At 45.7% G+C, this 20,726-nt stretch overlaps 1 protein-coding gene and 1 long non-coding RNA gene across 5 annotated transcripts in view; one reads left to right on the forward strand and one right to left on the reverse strand.

Annotated features, from left to right (window-relative positions):
* Positions 1-17,661, reverse strand: part of LOC148137460 (uncharacterized) — a 65,064-nt gene extending 47,403 nt beyond the window's left edge. The window contains exon 1 of the long non-coding RNA XR_015754285.1: positions 17,478-17,661. This is a non-coding gene — a long non-coding RNA (uncharacterized LOC148137460). The remainder of the gene's footprint in view (positions 1-17,477) is intronic.
* pik3ap1 (phosphoinositide-3-kinase adaptor protein 1) overlaps positions 10,292-20,726 on the forward strand; it is a 103,875-nt gene continuing 93,440 nt past the window's right edge. For 2 of the 4 annotated variants that reach the window (XM_087982524.1, XM_043678652.2), the window contains exon 1: positions 10,817-11,028. In XM_087982524.1, coding sequence (XP_087838650.1) covers positions 10,986-11,028 — 43 coding nt within the window. In that variant the 5' untranslated portion in view covers positions 10,817-10,985. Of the gene's footprint in view, positions 10,651-10,816; positions 11,029-20,726 lie in introns of those variants that run through there. The other 2 variants (XM_043678651.2, XM_043678650.2) reach the window with 2 other exon arrangements.

Genomic DNA, 20,726 nt, shown 5'->3' on the forward strand with positions numbered 1-20,726 from the left:
CTGTAATGTTCGGAGTGAGATTATGGGGATACCTGAGGCTGTGTTGTTCCTGGGACTGGGCTGGTGAGGGGACAATGTAATATTCGGAATGTGAGTATGAGGGTATCTGAGGCTATGTTGTTACTGGGACTGGGCTGGTGAGGGGACAGTATAAGATTCGGAATGTGAGTATGCGAATGTTTGAGGTTGTGTTGTTCCTTGGACTGGGCTGGTGAGGGGACAGGGTCATATTTGGACTGTGAGTGTGAACATATCTCCGGCTGTATTGTGGCTGGGAAGGGCTGGTGAGGGGACTGTGTAATATTCGCAGTGTGACTATGAGGATATCTGAGGTTGTGCTGTTACTGGGACTGGGCTGGTGAGGGGACAGTGTAATATTCGGAGTGTGAGTATGTCGATATCTGAGGCTGTGTTGTTACTAGGACTGGGCTGGTGAGGGACAGTGTAATATTCGGAATGCGAGTATGAGGATATCTGAGGCTGTGTTGTCGCTGGGACTGGGCTGGTGAGGGGACAGTGTAATATTTAGAGTATGAGTATGAGGATATCTGAGGTTGTGTCGTTACTGGGACAGGGCTGTTCAGGGACACTGTAATATTCGGAATGTGACTATGAGGATATTTGAGGTTGTGTTATCAATGGGACTTGGCTGGTGAGGGGACAGTGTAATATTCGGAGTGTGACTATGAGGATATCTGAGGCTGTGTTGTTACTGGAACAGAGCTGGTGAGGGGACAGTGTATTATTCGGAGTGTGAGTGTGAGGATATCTGAGCATGTGTTGTTTCTGGGAATGGGCTCATGAGGGACAGTATAATATTCGGAGTGTGACTGTCAGGATATCTGAGGCTGTGTTGTTACTGGGACTGGGCTGGTGAGGGACAGTGTAATATTCGGAGTGTGAGTATGAGGATATCTGAGGCTGTGTTGTTTCTGGGACTGGGCTGGTGAGGGACAGTGTAATATTCGGAGTGTGACTATGTGGATATCTGAGGCTGTGTTGTTACTGGGACTGGGCTGGTGAGGGACAGTGTAATATTAGGAGTGTGAGTATGAGGATATCTGAGCATGTGTTGTTTCTGGGATGGGCTCATGAGGGACAGTATAATATTCGGAGTGTGACTATGAGGATATCTGAGGCTGTGTTGTTACTGGGACTGGGCTGGTGAGGGACAGTGTAATATTAGGAGTGTGATAATGAGGATATCTGACTCTGTGTTGTGGCTGGAACTGGGCTCGTGGGGGGACAGTGTGATATACGGAGTGTGAGTAGGAGGAAATCTGAGGCTGTGTTGTCACTGGGACTGGGCTGGTGAGGTGACAGTGTAATAGTTGGAGTGTGAGTATGGGGATTCCTGAGGCTGTGTTGTGGCTGGGACTGGGCTCATGAGGGGACAGTGTAAAATTTGGAGTGTGAGTATGAGGATATCTGAGGCTGTGTTGTGACTGGGACTGGGCTGGTGAGGGACAGTATTATATTCGGAGTGTGACTATGAGGATATCTGAGGTTTGTGTTGTTCCTTGGACTGGGCTGGTGAGGGGACAGTGTAATATTTGGACTGTGAGTGTGAATATATCTGAGGCTGTATTGTGGCTGGGACTGGGCTGGTGAGGTGATAGTGTAATATTCGGAGTGAGAGGATGAGGATATCTGAGCATGTGTTGTTTCTGGGACTGGGCTCGTGAGGGACAGTGTAACATTCGAAGTGTGACTGTCAGGATATCTGAGGCTGGGTTGTTACTGGGACTGGGCTGGTGAGAGACAGTGTAATATTCGGAGTGTGAGTATGAGGATATCTGAGGCTGTGTTGTTTCTGGGACTGGGCTCATGAGGGACAGTGTAATATTCGAAGTGTGAGTCACAGGATATCTGAGGCTGTGTTGTGGCTGGGACTGGGCTGGTGAGGGGACAGTGTAATATTCGGAGTATGAGTATGAGGATATCTGAGGTTGTGTTGTTACTGGGACTGGGCTGGAGACGGACAGTGAAATATTCGCAGTGTGACTATGAGGATTTCTGAGGCTGTGTTGTGGCTGGAACTGGGCTGGTGTGGGGCCAGTGTAATATTCGGACTGTGAGTATGTGAATGTCTGACGTTGTGTTGTTCCTGGGACTGGGCTGGTGATGGACACTGTAATGTTCGGAGTGAGATTTTGGGGATACCTAAGGCTGTGTTGTTACTGGGACTGGGCTGGTGAGGGGGCAGTGTAATATTTGGAGTGTGAGTATGAGGGTATCTGAGGCTATGTTGTTACTGGGACTGGGCTGGTGAGGGGACAGTGTAATATTCGGAATGTGAGTATGCATATGTTTGAGGTTGTGTTGTTCCTTGGACTGGGCTGGTGAGGGGACAGGGTAATATTTGGACTGTGAGTGTAAACATATCTCTGGCTGTATTGTGGCTGGGACTGGGCTGGTGTGGGGACAGTGTAATATTCGCAGTGTAACTATGAGGATATCTGAGGTTGTGTTGTTACTGGGACTGGGCTGGTGAGGGGACAGTGTAATATTCGGAGTGTGAGTATGTCGATATCTGAGGCTTTGTTGTTACTAGGACAGGGCTGGTGAGGGACAGTGTAATATTCGGAATGCGAGTATGAGGATATCTGAGGCTGTGTTGTCGCTGGGACTGGGCTGGTGAGGGGACAGTGTAATATTTAGAGTATGAGTATGAGGATATCTGAGGTTGTGTCGTTACTGGGACAGGGCTGTTCAGGGACACTGTAATATTCGGAATGTGACTATGAGGATATTTGAGGTTGTGTTATCAATGGGACTTGGCTGGTGAGGGGACAGTGTAATATTCGGAGTGTGACTATGAGGATATCTGAGGCTGTGTTGTTACTGGAACAGAGCTGGTGAGGGACAGTGTAATATTAGGAGTGTGAGTATGAGGTATCTGAGCATGTGTTGTTTCTGGGATGGGCTCATGAGGGACAGTATAATATTCGGAGTGTGACTATGAGGATATCTGAGGCTGTGTTGTTACTGGGACTGGGCTGGTGAGGGGACAGTGTAATATTCGGAGTATGAGTATGAGGATATCTGAGGTTGTGTTGTTTCTGGGACTGGGCTCATGAGGGACAGTGTAATATTCGAAGTGTGACTGTCAGGATATCTGAGGCTGTGTTGTTACTGGGACTGGGCTGGTGAGAGACAGTGTAATATTCGGAGTGTGAGTATGAGGATATCTGAGGTTGTGTTGTTACTGGGACTGGGCTGGAGACGGACAGTGAAATATTCGGAGTGTGAGTATGAGGATATCTGAGGCTGTGTTGTTTCTGGGACTGGGCTCATGAGGGACAGTGTAATATTCGAAGTGTGAGTATGAGAATATCTGAGGCTGAGTTGTGGCTGGGACTGGGCTGGTGAGGGGACAGTGTAATATTTGGAGTGTGAGTATGAGGATATCTGAGGCTGTGTTGTGGCTGGAACTGGGCTGGTGAGGGGCCACTGTAATGTTCGGAGTGAGATTATGGGGATACCTGAGGCTGTGTTGTTCCTGGGACTGGGCTGGTGAGGGGACAGTGTAATATTCGGAGTATGAGTATGAGGATATCTGAGGTTGTGTTGTTTCTGGGATTGGGCTCGTGAGGGACAGTGTAACATTCGAAGTGTGACTGTCAGGATATCTGAGGCTGTGTTGTTACTGGGACTGGGCTGGTGAGGGGACAGTGTAATATTCGGAGTATGAGTATGAGGATATCTGAGGTTGTGTTGTTTCTGGGACTGGGCTCATGAGGGACAGTGTAATATTCGAAGTGTGACTGTCAGGATATCTGAGGCTGGGTTGTTACTGGGACTGGGCTGGTGAGAGACAGTGTAATATTCGGAGTGTGAGTATGAGGATATCTGAGGTTGTGTTGTTACTGGGACTGGGCTGGAGACGGACAGTGAAATATTCGGAGTGTGAGTATGAGGATATCTGAGGCTGTGTTGTTTCTGGGACTGGGCTCATGAGGGACAGTGTAATATTCGAAGTGTGAGTATGAGGATATCTGAGGCTGTGTTTTGGCTGGGACTGGGCTGGTGAGGGGACAGTGTAATATTCGGAGTATGAGTATGAGGATATCTGAGGTTGTGTTGTTACTGGGACTGGGCTGGAGACGGACAGTGAAATATTCGCAGTGTGACTTATGAGGATTTCTGAGGCTGTGTTGTGGCTGGAACTGGGCTGGTGAGGGGCCAGTGTAATATTCGGACTGTGAGTATGTGAATGTCTGACGTTGTGTTGTTCCTGGGACTGGGCTGGTGATGGACACTGTAATGTTCGGAGTGAGATTATGGGGATACCTAAGGCTGTGTTGTTACTGGGACTGGGCTGGTGAGGGGGCAGTGTAATATTCGGAGTGTGAGAATGAGGGTATCTGAGGCTATGTTGTTACTGGGACTGGGCTGGTGAGGGGACAGTGTAATATTCGGAATGTGAGTATGCATATGTTTGAGGTTGTGTTGTTCCTTGGACTGGGCTGGTGAGGGGACAGTGTATTATTTGGACTGTGAGTGTAAACATATCTCTGGCTGTATTGTGGCTGGGACTGGGCTGGTGTGGGGACAGTGTAATATTCGCAGTGTAACTATGAGGATATCTGAGGTTGTGTTGTTCCTGGGATGGGGCTGGTGAGGGGACAGTGTAATATTCGGAGTGTAACTATGAGGATATCTGAGGTTGTGTTGTTACTGGGATGGGGCTGGTGTGGGGACAGTGTAATATTCGCAGTGTAACTATGAGGATATCTGAGGTTGTGTTGTTACTGGGATGGGGCTGGTGTGGGGACAGTGTAATATTCGCAGTGTAACTATGAGGATATCTGAGCATGTGTTGTTACTGGGATGGGGCTGGTGTGGGGACAGTGTAATATTCGGAGTGTGAGTATGTCGATATCTGAGGCTTTGTTATTACTAAGACTGGGCTAGTGAGGGACAGTATAAAATTCAGTGTGCGAGTATGAGGATATCTGAGGCTGTGTTGTGGCTGGGACTGGGCTGGTGAGGGGACAGTGTAATATTTAGAGTATGAGTATGAGGATATCTGAGGTTGTGTCGTTACTGGGACAGGGCTGTTCAGGGACAGTGTAATATTCGGATTGTGACTATGAGGGTATTTGAGGTTGTGTTGTCAATGGGACTTGGCTGGTGAGGGGACAGCGTAATATTTGGATTGTGACTGAGGATATCTGAGCATGTGTCGTTTCTGGGACCTGGCTGGTGAGGGGACAGTATAATATTCGGAGTGTGACTATGAGGATATCTGAGGTTGTGTTGTTACTGGGACCTGGCTGGTGAGGGGACAGTATAATATTCGGAGTGTGACTATGAGGATATCTGAGGTTGTGTTTTGGCTGGGACTGGGCTGGTGAGGGGACAGTGTGAATATTTAGAGTATGAGTATGAGGATATCTGAGGTTGTGTCGTTACTTGGACAGGGCTGTTCAGGGACAGTGTAATATTCGGAATGTGACTATGAGGGTATTTGAGGTTGTGTTGTCAATGGGACTTGGCTGCTGAGGGGACAGTGTAATATTCGGAGTGTGACTATGAGGATATCTGAGGCTGTGTTGTTACTGGAACAGAGCTGGTGAGGGGAAAGTGTATTATTCGGAGTGTGAGTATGGGGATATCTGAGCATGTGTTGTTTCTGGGACTGGGCTCATGAGGGACAGTGTAATGTTCGAAGTGTGACTATGAGGATATCTAAGGTTGTATTGTTACTGGGACTTGGCTGGTGAGGGGACAGTGTAATATTTGGAGTGTGGCAATGAGGATATCTGAGGTTCTGTTGTTACTGGGAGAGGGCTGCTGAGGGACAGTGTAATGTTCGCAGTGTCAGTATGGGGATATATGATGATTTCTTGTGACCGCGATTGGGCTGGTGAGGGGACTGTGTAATATTTGGAGTGTGAGTATGAGGATATCTGAGGCTGTGTTGTGGCTGGGACTGGGCTGGTGAGGGGACAGTGTAATATTCGGATTGTGATTGAGGATATCTGAGCATGTGTTGTTACTGGGACCTGGCTGGTGAGGGGACAGTATAATATTCGGAGTGTGACTATGAGGATATCTGAGGTTGTGTCCTTACTGGGACAGGGCTGGTGAGGGACAGTGTAATATTCGGAGTTTGAGCATGAGGATATCTGAGCATGTGTTGTTTCTGGGACTGGGCTCATGAGGGACAGTTTAATATTCGAAGTGTGACTATGAGGATATCTGAGGTTGTGTTGTTACTGTGTCCTGGCTGGTGAGGGGACAGTGTAATATTCGGACTGTGAGTATGAGGATATCTGAGGCTGTGTTGAGGCTGGGACTGGGCTGGTGCGGGGTCAGTGTAATATTTGGAGTGTGACAATGAGGATATCTGAGGTTCTGTTGTTACTGGGACAGGGCTGGTGAGGGACAGTGTAATGTTCGGACTGTGAGTATGGGGATATATGAGGCTTTCTTGTGACTGGGACTGGGCTGGTGAGGGGACTGTGTAATGTTCGGAGTGTGAGTATGAGGATATCTGAGCCTATGTTGTTTCTGGGACTGGGCTGGTGAGTGGACAATGTAATGTTCAGACTGTGAGTATAAGGGTATCTGAGGCTATGTTGTTACTGGGACTGGGCTGGTGAGGGGACATTGTAATATTCGGAGTGTGAGTATGAGGATATCTGAGCATGTGTTGTTTCTGGGACTGGGCTCATGAGGGACAGTGTAACATTCGAAGTGTGACTGTCAGGATATCTGAGGCTGTGTTGTTACTGGGACTGGGCTGGTGAGGGGACAGTGTAATAATTGGAGTGTGAGTATGAGGATATCTGAGGTTGTGTTGTTACTGGGACTGGGCTGGAGACGGACAGTGAAATATTCGGAGTGTGAGTATGAGGATATCTGAGGCTGTGTTGTTTCTGGGACTGGGCTCATGAGGGACAGTGTAATATTCGAAGTGTGAGTATGAGAATATCTGAGGCTGAGTTGTGGCTGGGACTGGGCTGGTGAGGGGACAGTGTAATATTTGGAGTGTGAGTATGAGGATATCTGAGGCTGTGTTGTAACTGAGACAGAGCTGGTGAGGGGACAGAGTAATATTCGCAGTGTGACTATGAGGATATCTGAGGCTGTGTTGTAACTGAGACAGAGCTGGTGAGGGGACAGAGTAATATTCGCAGTGTGACTATGAGGATATCTGAGGCTGTGTTGTGGCTGGAACTGGGCTGGTGAGGGGCCACTGTAATGTTCGGAGTGAGATTATGGGGATACCTGAGGCTGTGTTGTTCCTGGGACTGGGCTGGTGAGGGGACAGTGTAATATTCGGAGTGTGAGTATGTCGATATCTGAGGCTTTGTTGTTACTAGGACTGGGCTTGTGAGGGACAGTGTAATATTCGGAATGCGAGTATGAGGATACCTGAGGCTGTGTTGTGGCCGGGACTGGGCTGGTGAGGGGACAGTGTAATATTTAGAGTATGAGTATGAGGATATCTGAGGTTGTGTCGTTACTGGGACAGGGCTGTTCAGGGACACTGTAATATTCGGAATGTGACTATGAGGATATTTGAGGTTGTGTTATCAATGGGACTTGGCTGGTGAGGGGACAATGTAATATTCGGAGTGTGACTATGAGGATATCTGAGGCTGTGTTGTTACTGGAACAGAGCTGGTGAGGGGACAGTATTATTCGGAGTGTGAGTATGAGGATATCTGAGCATGTGTTGTTTCTGGGAATGGGCTCATGAGGGACAGTATAATATTCGGAGTGTGACTATGAGGATATCTGAGGCTGTGTTGTTACTGGGACTGGGCTGGTGAGGGACAGTGTAATATTAGGAGTGTGATAATGAGGATATCTGAGGCTGTGTTGTGACTGCGACTGGGCTGGTGAGGGACAGTGTAATGTTCGGAGTGAGTATGAGGATATCTGAGGTTGTGTTGTGACTGCGACTGGGCTGGTGAGGGGACAGTGTAATATTCGGAGTGTGAGTATGTCGATATCTGAGGCTGTGTTGTTACTAGAACTGGGCTGGTGAGGGCCAGTGTAATATTCGGAGTGTGAGTATGTCGATATCTGAGGCTGTGTTGTTACTAGAACTGGGCTGGTGAGGGACAGTGTAATATTAGGAGTGTGATAATGAGGATATCTGAGGCTGTGTTGTGGCTGGAACTGGGCTCGTGGGGGGACAGTGTGATATACGGAGTGTGAGTAGGAGTAAATCTGAGGCTGTGTTGTCACTGGGACTGGGCTCATGAGGGGACAGTGTAAAATGTGGAGTGTGAGTATGAGGATATCTGAGGCTGTGTTGTGGCTGGGACAGGGCTGGTGAGGGACAGTATTATATTCGGAGTGTGACTCTGAGGATATCTGAGGTTTGTGTTGTTCCTTGGACTGGGCTGGTGAGGGGACAGTGTAATATTCGGAGTGAGAGGATGAGGATATCTGAGCATGTGTTGTTTCTGGGACTGGGCTAATGAGGGACAGTGTAACATTCGAAGTGTGACTGTCAGGATATCTGAGGCTGTGTTGTTACTGGGACTGGGCTCATGAGGGGACAGTGTAATATTCGGAGTGTGAGTATGAGGATATCTGAGGTTGTGTTGTTTCTGGAACTGGGCTCATGAGGGACAGTGTAATATTCGAAGTGTGACTATCAGGATATCTGAGGCTGGCTTGTTACTGGGACTGGGCTGGTGAGGGACAGTGTAATGTTCGGAGTGTGAGTATGAGGATATCTGAGGTTGTGTTGTGACTGCGACTGGGCTGGTGAGGGACAGTGTAATGTTCGGAGTGTGAGTATGAGGATATCTGAGGTTGTGTTGTGACTGCGACTGGGCTGGTGAGGGGACAGTGTAATATTCGGAGTGTGAGTATGTCGATATCTGAGGCTGTGTTGTTACTAGAACTGGGCTGGTGAGGGCCAGTGTAATATTCGGAGTGTGAGTATGTCGATATCTGAGGCTGTGTTGTTACTAGAACTGGGCTGGTGAGGGCCAGTGTAATATTCGGAGTGTGAGTATGTCGATATCTGAGGCTGTGTTGTTACTAGAACTGGGCTGGTGAGGGCCAGTGTAATATTCGGAGTGTGAGTATGTCGATATCTGAGGCTGTGTTGTTACTAGAACTGGGCTGGTGAGGGCCAGTGTAATATTCGGAGTGTGAGTATGAGGATATCTGAGGCTGTGTTGTTACTGGGACAGAGCTGGTGAGGGGACAGTGTATTATTCGGAGTGTGAGTATCAGGATATCTGAGCTGAAAATGTGTTGCCTGAAAAGCGCAGCAGGTCAGGCAGCATCCAGGGAACAGGAGAATGCCCGAAACGTCGATTCTCCTGTTCCCTGGATGCTGCCTGACCTGCTGCGCTTTTCCGATCTCCAGCATCTGCAGACCTCACTTTCTCCAGAGGATATCTGAGGCTGTGTTGTTACTGGGACAGAGCTGGTGAGGGGACAGTGTATTATTCGGAATGTGAGTATGAGGATATTTGAGCATGTGTTGTTTCTGGGACTGGGCTCATGAGGGACAGTGTAATATTCGAAGTGTGACTGTCAGGATATCTAATGTTGTGTTATCACTGGGACTTGGCTGGTGAGGGGATAGTGTAACATTCGGAGTGTGATTATAGGATATCTGAGCATGTGTTGTTTCTGGGACTGGGCTCATGATGGACAGTGTAATATTCGAAGTGTGAGTATGGGGATATCTGAGGCTGTGTTGTTACTGGGACTTGGCTGGTGAGGGACTGTGTATTATTTGGAGTGTGGCAATGAGGATATCTGAGGTTGTGTTGTTACTGGGACTTGGCTGGTGAGGGACTGTGTATTATTTGGAGTGTGGCAATGAGGATATCTGAGGTTGTGTTGTTACTGGGACTGGGCTGGTGAGGGGACAGTGTAATATTCGGAGTGTGAGTATCTGGTTGTCTGAGGTTGTGTTGTGACTGGGACTGGGCTGGTGAGGGACAGTGTTATGTTCGGAGTGTGAGTAACGAGGATATCTGAGGTTTGTTGTGGCTGGGACTGAGCTGGCAAGGGACAGTGTAATATTAGGAGTGTGACTATGAGGATACCTAAGGTTGTTTTGTCACTGTGACTTGGCTGGTGAGGGGACAGTGTAACATTCGGAGTGTGATTATGAGGATATCTGAGCATGTGTTGTTTTTGGGACTGGGCTCATGAGGGACAGTGTAATATTCGAAGTGTGACTATGAGGATATCTGAGGCTGTGTTGTTACTGGGACTGGGCTGGTGAGGGGACACTGTAATATTCGAAGTATGTGTATGAGGATATCTGAGGCTGTGTTGTTACTGGGACTGGGCTGGTGAGGGGACAGTGTAATATTCGAAGTGTGAGTATGAGGATATCTGAGGCTGTGTTGTTACTGGGACTGGGCTGGTGAGGGGACAGTGTAATATTCGGAGTATGAGGAAGTGAGACAGCGCTTGAGCAGAGCAGCAGGAAACTGGGAGCGGTGCTGACCTGGGGCTTGAATCTGACCGTGCTCCGGGGGTGAGCCGGACTCCGAGCTGAGCCTTGAAGGGGCTGACCGGGTTGGATTCGGGGATCCGAAGCGGCTGGAGCGGATTGTGGGTGTGAGGGCGGTACCCGAGGCTGTGATGCCCAGGAGAGGACGGCAGCACTGACTCAGGAAACCATGTCCGCGGCGGCAGCGGCAGCAGGTAAACAGCGGACCCCTGGCCTCTCCCACCCCACAGTCTGTCCAAACTTCCCGCTCTATCCTCATGAGGACACTTAGCAAGAAACACCAGTCACCTTCTCTTCCTCAGTCATACTCCCGGGTCCGCACCAAGCTCCAAATAACTTTTTCATTCTCTGAAGTTAACCGGCCTCTTCGTGACCTTCAAAACCGGGGAGCGAGCCACAGAGTCTGGTCAAACTTTTTTTGTTTTAACAGAACTGGCCGAAAGAGATCCTGGATTATTCCCTTGACAAAGGAATCAATTCCGTTTAAACTTCTACCAAGTGAACTACCAGAGATGGGGCAAAGTGGAAAATGATGTCTTTTGATTTTAATGTCGTGGTCGGGATTGAACGGGGTGATTATTCTGAAGCCCCCTGTTTGAATGCCCTCCCACCCGCCGTGACTATTCGAGACCCCCTCCTCCCGAGGGGTGTTTGTGTTTGGGGGTCAACCTGGCTGACACTGTAGAAAGACTGAGGACAGTTGCTAAATTATCCCTTCCCCAGCAGAACATCGCAGCTTATTTAAAATTTCTGTTACATTCAATGGATCAGAGTATCAGAGAATGGGGGTATTTTTCACCCCATTCCCACTGCTGTTGCCCTCCCCCTCCTGCTTATCTCGCCCTGCTCCCTCTTCATCCATGGGGTCGCGCTGTGTACATTTCCAAGGTTAAACTCACTTTCACTGGATTATTGTTTGGGGCAGGGCGTGCTGAGTGTGCCTTAGAATTCCCATTCCCGGGAATATTCAGCTGGTGCTGGACTTTGATAATTGCTATCCCGGCACTATTTGGAACTATCTCTCCAGTCCCCTTACAAAAACAGTGAGTGGGAACACCTCCTTCCATCCCTGAAATCCTTCACCCCACATGGAAAATCGCTGATGTTTTTTAAAAAGAGAATTCAACGCAAAATGCTGTAAACACAGGACAGATCCGAACATTGGTGTCAAAAACACACACCTTTCCATATTTCCGACATGTTAGTTTAGATTAGATTCCTACAATGTGTTCCTCCAAAAATATCTGGTGCACCGTTAGCTTTCCCTCGTTACCACGTCCCCGAATTGATTTTGCCAATATGAATTACAATTTTGTTACAACTTTTGTGTGGCACAGTGGTAGTGTCCCTATCTCTGAGCCGGGTGTGGGGGCTGGGCTCAAGTCCATTTGATCTAGAGTTGTGCCATAACATGACCAAGCAAGTTAATTACAACTAACTTTTACTTAAAATATACATCAGTAATGACAGCTTCATTTTGCTTCAGAAAAGCAAATCTAATTGTCGATTGTAATTGTTCATTTTTCACAAGATTTGTCCTGAAGGAGATTCAAATTATAACATGTAATTGGCCTTAAATGATGTTATGCGATGTGTTCCTGTCAGTTTTAGATGATTTAATGTGCAATTTATACAATCAATAATTATTGTGATAGAATGGGCTGGTTTAAATTAGGTTCCATGATGTTATTAACTGATTTATAGTTTTACAATTGTGTGTGGATTTGTGAAACTATCATCTAAACTGAATGAGGAATATAAGGAAATTCTTAGAAAGTCTGTAATGGAAATACATGGAAATCAGTTTGTCTATTTGTCTGTCTTGGTGCATATCAGTGGATGTAGAATTTTTAGTCTTACATCTGAAGGCTGGTTGCTTGCTGATGGATTCTAATGAGTTGTTACTTCCATTTTTTTGCCATTTGTCTTTACCACCAAACCTTGCCACTGCAGCCTAATTCTCCTGATAATTGTACCGGCCTTGCCGTTTGTCAGCAGGTTTTGATTACAGGAGCAAACATCATAGAACAAGGCTATTTGGCCCATTGTGATTTTTTGAGAGCTATAAAGTGTCTCCCTCCATTCTACTCCCATCTTTCCCAAAGATGGACAAATGATTCTCCATAATGAAAGAAGACCTCTGATAAAAGCGAAACAAAGATATTGGGAATGCTCAGTGTAACATTGATGGCTGTTCGTCCAACTGGCGGAAGGTTTTTGTGGGGTCACTGTTGGGAGCCTTGCTTTTCCTGATATATAAATGATGAAGACTTTGGTTGAAGGCACCATTTCAGAACTTACAGATGATATGACACATAGATGGATTGTCAATGATGACCAGGATAGTATCGACCCACAAAAACACCTCAGCATATGGAACAGACAGACAGGTGGCAAATGAAAAAGAATCAAGTGATTTATTTTGATAGGAAGAACCTGGCCACACAATATCCAATAATAGGTGCAATTCCAAACGGGCAGGGTGTATATGAGTCATTGAAAGTGGCAGGATAGTTTGAGAGAGAGACATATATATAAGCATGCAGTATATAACAATGCAAGAAGGTGGTTCACCCTAACTTTATTAAGGGCACTTTTTTTCATTTATTCACTGGATGTGGGTATCATTGTTTGAGCCAGAATTTATTGCCCACCCCATAATGCCCAGAAGGCAAATTAGAGCGAAGCACATTGATGTGGGCCTGGTATCACATGCAGGCCAGACCAGGTCAGGATGACAGATTTCCTTCCCTGAAGGGTTTTTGTGGACCAGATGGGTTTTTACAGCAATTGAAACAAAAAACAGAAACTGCTGGAAAATCTCAATTGCTTTGGTAGCATCTGCGGAGAGAAATTTCTGTTTTTGATTCGGATTTCCAGCATCTGCAGTTCTTTCTTTTTTTGCAACAATTGACAGTGGTCATCGTTATACTAGCTGTTTATTTCAGTTGATATTGAATTCCACTGTGGGATTTGAGCCAAGGACATTGTCCTGAGGTTCTGAATTGCTAATTCAGTGATATTAGGTCAAAGCCACCATCTTCCACTTAGGGATAGGCAGGCAGCATATGATGGCCTAGTTAGTGATACCTGCACCTCTTGAAATAATAATAAAAAGAAGAATATAGAATACAAGAGCTGGGAGTATGATGAACTTGTATGAAACACTGGTCTCTTTTCAACTGGACTATTGCATCCAGCTCTGGATGCCCCACGTTCGGGAAGATGTGAAAGTCTTAGGGAGAGTGCAAAAAACGTTAAAGGGAATGGTTCCAGGGATGACCAACTTTATAGTAGATAGTTTGGTGAAGTTAGGATTGTGGGGAAGAGCGAAGATTTAATAGAGATCAGAATCATAGAGGATCTGGACAGGGTATGTAGGGAAAATATGCTCTCATTGGTTAAAAGATCAGAAATAATAGGGCAGAGAATTCAGGTGATTGGTACAAGAAACAATGGTGACAGAAGAGGAATTTTATCATGCAGTGCATGCTTTGGATCTGGAATGCACTGCCGAAGAATGTGGTGGGAGCAGGTTCAATCAACACTTTCATAAAGGAATTTGATAGTTATTTGAAAAGGAGCAATATGCGGGGTTATAGGGAGAAGAATGGCACGAAATGAAATTCTCATTAGAACGGCTAGTGCAGACACAATGGGCCAAATGGCCTCCTCCTATGCTGTAACTATTCAGTCTCTCTGTGATCTGGCAACAGCTATGGCGAGATAAGCAGAATTACAGTTTTAGGTCAATGACCTTTCATTAGAACTGACTGTCAGCTTTTATACAAACAGAAAGCAGCGGGTCTGCGGACAGTCGAAGGACAAACCTGATGAGATAAAAGGCAGGGGTGAGCAAGTGATAGAAGGAATGATTGCAGTAAAAGCAGATGGTACTTGGGTGAGAGAGAAAAGGAAAAACTGGGTCAAGAGGAGATACGCATGGCAACAACAGAATATCAGAGCGGGAAGGAAGCTGAGAAAATCCAACAAAAAGAGAAGGTCAACCTGACTATGGGATAGAGCAGGAGAAAGTAGGTGCCCAACATCCTCCTAGCTGGGTACTGCTAGAGAAAGACCAATCACTCGGCCAGACTCCCCCACCCAACAGTAACCACCCCTTACCACCTCCAGGGGCCCTGAGATAGTCATCCTCCATCAACCAAATCTGCTGTTTGGGAAGCAACAAACAGGGCTCAAGTTGTTAAATTTAGTGATAATCCCAGAAGCCTGGAGAGTGGAATGTGCTGTTCCTTGAACTTGCAGCATGAACATCACTGGAAAATTGTAGGAGAACTATGACAGAGGTATCCAAGAAAGATGGAGTGCGATGGAGATTTTAAGTGATCATAAAACAGGAAGTGCTGTATGTACGAGGGGTGTCCACCCAGTGTGTACATTTTTACTGTTTTCTTACCTTAATCTGTATTTCAGCAGTTGGGCTTGCATGAGAACACGTCAAATTGAGCAGATTCATCACAAAAGCTCTCCAGTGAAATATTTTCACATCTGATCAGGAGCAGACCATTGATGTTTGTTCTGAAATCAATCAATGGTTTCCCTGAAATCCACTCAGGAAGCAGGCAGCTTGTAGTTCAGTAAATAAAAATAAACTCTCCCCTGATTTTTTTTGTCTTTGAATACCTGATAAATGGGACGCAACTGAATTAATGATTCTGATAGAGACGCATTAAGTAACTGGATTCCAGTACTGACTTTTACAAAGTTGAAACAGGGTTGATAGATTTGTAAATGGTTTTAAACAAGGTTAACATTGCGCATTCTATTAAAAGAATGACAATCTTGGTCAGGAAGGTATCCATATCAGAGAAATTGCAGTTTATAAATGGTTCAGCTGTGGCTGGTTTTGGGGAGATGTATAGAGAGAGTATGGCTACATCGGAAATAATTTGCAACCTTCACTGGCTAAAAGCTTTCCCACACATTATTTAGATAACAAACCTTGTGCTGTGGAAAGATTGGTCATAACACAAGATCTGAACTGTCAGCCTTCACAATGCCTGTTTGGATTAATGTGCCTGCAAGTGCTGGCTGGCTGTATGGGAATTTAGATTAGATTAGATTTAGATTAGATTACAGTGTGGAAACAGGCCCTTCGGCCCAACAAGTCCACACCGACCCGCCGACCCACCCATACCCCTACATTTACCCCTTACCTAACACTACGGGCAATTTAGTATGGCCAATTCACCTGACCCTGCACATCTTTGGATGGTGGGAGGAAACCGGAGCACCCGGAGGAAACCTCAGCAGACACTGGGAGAACGTGCAAACTCCACACAGTCAGTCGCCTGAGGCGGGAATTGAACCCGGGTCTCTGGCGCTGTGAGGCAGCAGTGCTAACCACTGGGCCACTGTGCCGCCCACTGCCACCATGCCGGATTGATGGAGGAATTGTGTTGAATTCTACAAGCATGCTAACGGGGAACTTTAATACTGCAGAAATAACTTTAAAGAAAGACTGAGCGTTTATGTTGTGTCTTTTGTTGCCATAGGCTGTCGCAAAATGCCTTGGAGCCAATGAAATAGTTTTGAAGTGGAGTCACTGTTGGATTGTACATGATCCCAAAAACTGTGATGGGGCTGTAGCCAGTTACTGTGTCTAGGTTTAGGGATAAACATTAACTAGGGAACCAGGGAGAACATCCAAGAATAATGCCATGGGATGTTTTATATCCATCAGGATAAAAGGGCACATGGAACCTCTATTTAGTGAAGATTGCACTAGGAGGGTCAGCCTGGATTTGAACTCAGTTCCGAGAGGGGTACTTGAACCCAGGACCTTTTGATGCAAAGGGTAGGCTTATGTTATTGTCATTGAATAGATGGAACACCAATTGATGAAAAGAATCAGCATAGGATCATTTGGAACAGGAGAAGGCCATTTTGGCCTGTCAAGCCTGCTCCATCAGTTATGGGGCGGCACCAGGGCCCTGGGTTCGATTCCAGCCTTTGGTAACTGACTGTGTGGAGTTTGCACATTCTCCCTCTGTCTGCGTGGGCTTCCTCTGGTTTCCTCCCACAATCCAAAGATGTGCAGGGCAGGTGAGTTAGCCATGCTAAATTGTCCATAGTGTTAGGTGCATTAGTCAGGGGTAAATATAGGGTAGAGGTGGGGAATGGGTCTGGATGGGTTACTTTTTGGAGGATCAGTGTGGACTTGTTGGGCCAAAGGGCCTGTTTCTCTCCTGTAGGTAACCTAATCTAATTTTAATATGATCATAACTAATTGAACACCTTTTACCTATTCCATCCTCAAAACCCTTTAAACCATTGAGAATCCGATATCTATCAGCATTTACTTTAAATATATACAGAGACTGAGCTTCCACAGCTCTCTGGGGTAGAAAATTCCAAAGATTTACCAAGCCTGGAGTACAAAGAAATCTCCTCATTGAAGTTCTAAAGCACAGTTCTTATTTGTAAAGTGTACCCCCTGGTTTTAGACTCTTCAGCTAGGGGAAATGTATTTCTGGTATTCACCCTGTCTATCCCTTTAAGTATTTTGTAGGTTTCAATGAGATCAGCTCTTATTTTTGCAGAATACAGGCCCCAGTTTGCCCAGTCTCTCTTTCTAGGGCAGTCCTGATATCCAAGAAACAAATCTGGCTCAATTTTCACTCAGTGAATTTCAGTATTCCTTTTTCTCCATGATCCCTCCTGTTGTTATGGTTACAGAGTTCCATGGTGACCTTAACATCGGTGTTAAGGGACGTGCCTGCCAGACAAGGGGAAACCTGAATGAGAATCTGTTATCTCTCAACATCAGATGTGCAGGTTAGGGTGGATTGGCCATGCTAAATTGCCCATAGTGCTAGGTGCATTAGTCAGAGGGAAATGGGTCTGGGTAGGTTACTCTTTGGAGGGTCAGTGTGGACTTGTTGGGCCGAAGGGCCTGTTTCCACACTGGAGGGAATCTAATCTAATCAGCCTGCAGGATAACTGGTGCCCGTGACAAACGATTTGACAAAACAATGCTGTGCGTTGCTTTTGTACTTACCAAAGTGAGGATCGTGAGAGTGGTAGAGGCAGAAACATTCATTCATAACATCTAAAAAGTATTTAGAAGCACACTTGCGATGCCAAGGTACACAAGGCTATGGGCCGAATGTTGGAAAATAGGATTCGTAAAGTTAAGTAGTTGTTTTTGACTGGTGCGGATGTGATGGCCTTTTTCTCTGCTGTAGCTCTCTCTTGATTCTCTGACTGTTTGTTAGTAAATACAATGCAGACATTGTTAACATTAAGCTGTTGCAAATTGGGTACAGTACATTTAAACAGACCGTCTGTGTGGTCATGTAAACATCAATTTCATGTCAGAAGTTCACTCTGTACAGAAGTTTCTATTTCCCACTTCAACCCTCAGCAGGGTTGGAAGATGAGGAGGTGGTGCTGTGCCCACTCACACATGGCACCCACAGAGGGTTTAAATCCCGAGGGCCACAGTCACATGCCACTCATTCAGGTCAAAAGAGATACTTCAAAAAGTTTAGAAATCCCTGTGGGACTTTGCATTTTATTCTTATCATTAACATCTCTGTGAAAAATGAAAGCACAAGATGCAACACTGAAAATCAGGAACTAATTAACTAATATAACTCTGTCAGCAGTTCTGTTGAAATTGTTGTTGGAAAAATTCATTTCGAAATAAAATACTTCAGTTTGAATCAAAATGCATCCCATATACAGCTGAATGTCCCATCATTCAGCATTCTGAGCAGCCATCAGAATGGTTACATTTCCCAGCATTCTCTGCGTAACGGGAGATGACGACCTCGTAGTATTATCGCTAGACTATAAAGTCAGAGATTTTTGAAAATGTTCAGATGGTCGGCGTTTGAATCCAATAAAAATCTCGAATTAAGACTGTAATGTTGACTATGAAACCATTGTCAATTATCAGGAAAAGCCCATCACTAATGCCGTCAAGGGAAGGGAACTGCCATCCTTACCTAGTCTGAGCTACATGTGACCGCAGACCCACAGCAATATAGTAGACACCTTTGGGTGGTTAGGGATGGGTAATAAATTCTGGCCTGGCCAGTGACACCCACATCCATGAATGAATAAAAGATAAGATCTTAGCCTTGAACCCTTCAGTACTTGATATGGAATTATTACCAAATTGATGATATTAATTGTAACAGGAGCTATGACGCTCAAGGTTGAGTGGTTTTGCAGCTTTCTTTTATGTCTGTGATCATTAGTTAAGCAGTCATTACTGCTGGTCTTCCTAATGTTGAAATGCTCAGTAGTCATTGAAAATAGTGGAATAAAACCCCATTACCTGATTGCTGTTTCAAGCTAGTGCTCAACGAGTCAAATAATTTAAACCATTCCATCAATAATTTAATAAAAAAAGTGACAACATTCAAATTGAAATAGAGGTCAAATTTTACTCTAATTTTTGGAGGTCAATTTTCAATTTACCTATTTTGACAATGTTAGCTGTTTGCTGGATTGTGCTGGGTGTTGAGCATCCTGCTACGTGATTATTTGGTGTATGTGAGGTTAAATGGTCAAGATTCAGAAAGTTCGACGATCACATAACTGCAGAGTACGATCCCATCCTCATCCAGCATAGACACCTGTGCACCTTCCAGCACCAGGATCCCAGGTTCGATTCCAACCTTAGGTGACTGTCTGTGGGGAGTTTGCACATTCTCCCCGTGTCTGCATGAGTTTCCTCCGGGTGCTCTGGTTTCCTCCCACAGTCCAAAGATGTGCAGGTCAGGTGAATTGGCAATACTAAATTGCCCATGGTGTTAGGTGCATTAGTCAGAGGGAAATGGGTCTGGGTGGGTTGCTCTTCGGCAGGTCGGTGTGGATTTGTTGGGCTGAAGGGCCTGTTTCCACATGTAGGTAATCTAATCTAAAACAAATCCAGCAAAGACCATCACACTGTGTGGTTTTCCCAGCAGAGACCTTCATATTATGTAGTCCTCTAACAGAGACTATCATTCTGTGCTCCTTCCAGTAGACACCACAAATGACTATTGGCTATTTTCCCTAGTGTCGGAGGCTGCAGGTGATCTTTATAGAGGTTTATAAAATCATGAGGGGCGTGGATAGGATGAATAGTGTTTGTCTTTCCTCCAGGGTAGGGATGTCCAAAACTAGGGGGCATAGGTTTAAGGTGTGAGAGGAAAGATATAAAAGTTACCTGAGGGGCAACTTTATCTTGCAGAAGATGGTGCGCATGTGGAATGAGCTGCCAGAGGAAGTGGTGGAGGCTGGGATAATTACAACATTTAAAAGGCATCTGGATGGGTATATGAATAGAAAGGGTTTAGAGGGATATGGGTTGAATGTTGGCAAATGGGATTAGATTAATTTAAGATATGTGGTCGGCATAGATGAGTTGGACCGAAGGGACTGTTTCCGTGCTGTACATCTCTATGACTCTATGATTGTGGTTCTGAACACAACGTTTGGCTTATTTACACTTCTCTGAAGCAGAAATGCTGAGGATTATTCTGGTGCTCTTATTTCACCTTGCCTGAGGTCAAACACCTCAAAGCAGTCTAAGGATAGAGTCTGTCATTGGAAACAGGGATGAGATTTTCAAAGCCAAGTTTGTAGTTAAGCTGGAGATCAATGTCAGGCAGTGAATGCAGGACAGCTAGATGCATAGAACATGGAGCAAGACATGACATAAGTGGCACAATTGTGTAAAATCTGTTTCTACAGAGGATAGAATATGGAAGGTAAAGCAGGTATATATTAAAATAGTCTAGAAGTTACAAATGAGAGTGAGTGTTCCAGATGAGCTGAGGCAGGTGAGGACTTGAAAGAGGGTCAGTGAGAAGTAGTGGTGAAGAGTATCATTGACGTACAGGTGTAAACAGACCTTTTTGGATGGTGTTATTGAGGTACTGTAGATGAGAAGTTGGTGGGGTTCCAAGATATGGTTTCCAAAGGATATAGTGCTGGATTGGGAAGAGAAGCCAGTACAGGTGATTCCCTGGCTATAACTGGATAAATAAGGCTTGAACTGGACTGGCACAATCCCATTCTCTAACTGGTTTGAGAGATGTTAGAGGTGGGGGTCATGGTCAGCCATGTCAGAGGCTGGATTTAGTTTCCTTCTGCCACAGGCAGATAGCCAGAATTCACTGAATCTCGTCAATGGGTCTCACATCAGAATGGGATGGGGCTCTGTTATGATACTCCTTACCTCCAATGGAGGAAATTTCCACCATTTCCATTTGGAGCATGGAAGCTATGCATATACCTCCATGAAGGAATG

The sequence above is a fragment of the Chiloscyllium plagiosum genome, unplaced genomic scaffold, assembly GCF_037043375.1.
Source record: "Chiloscyllium plagiosum isolate Xiang-an unplaced genomic scaffold, Cpla_swu_hap1 HiC_scaffold_43, whole genome shotgun sequence".
Lineage (NCBI taxonomy): Eukaryota > Metazoa > Chordata > Chondrichthyes > Orectolobiformes > Hemiscylliidae > Chiloscyllium > Chiloscyllium plagiosum.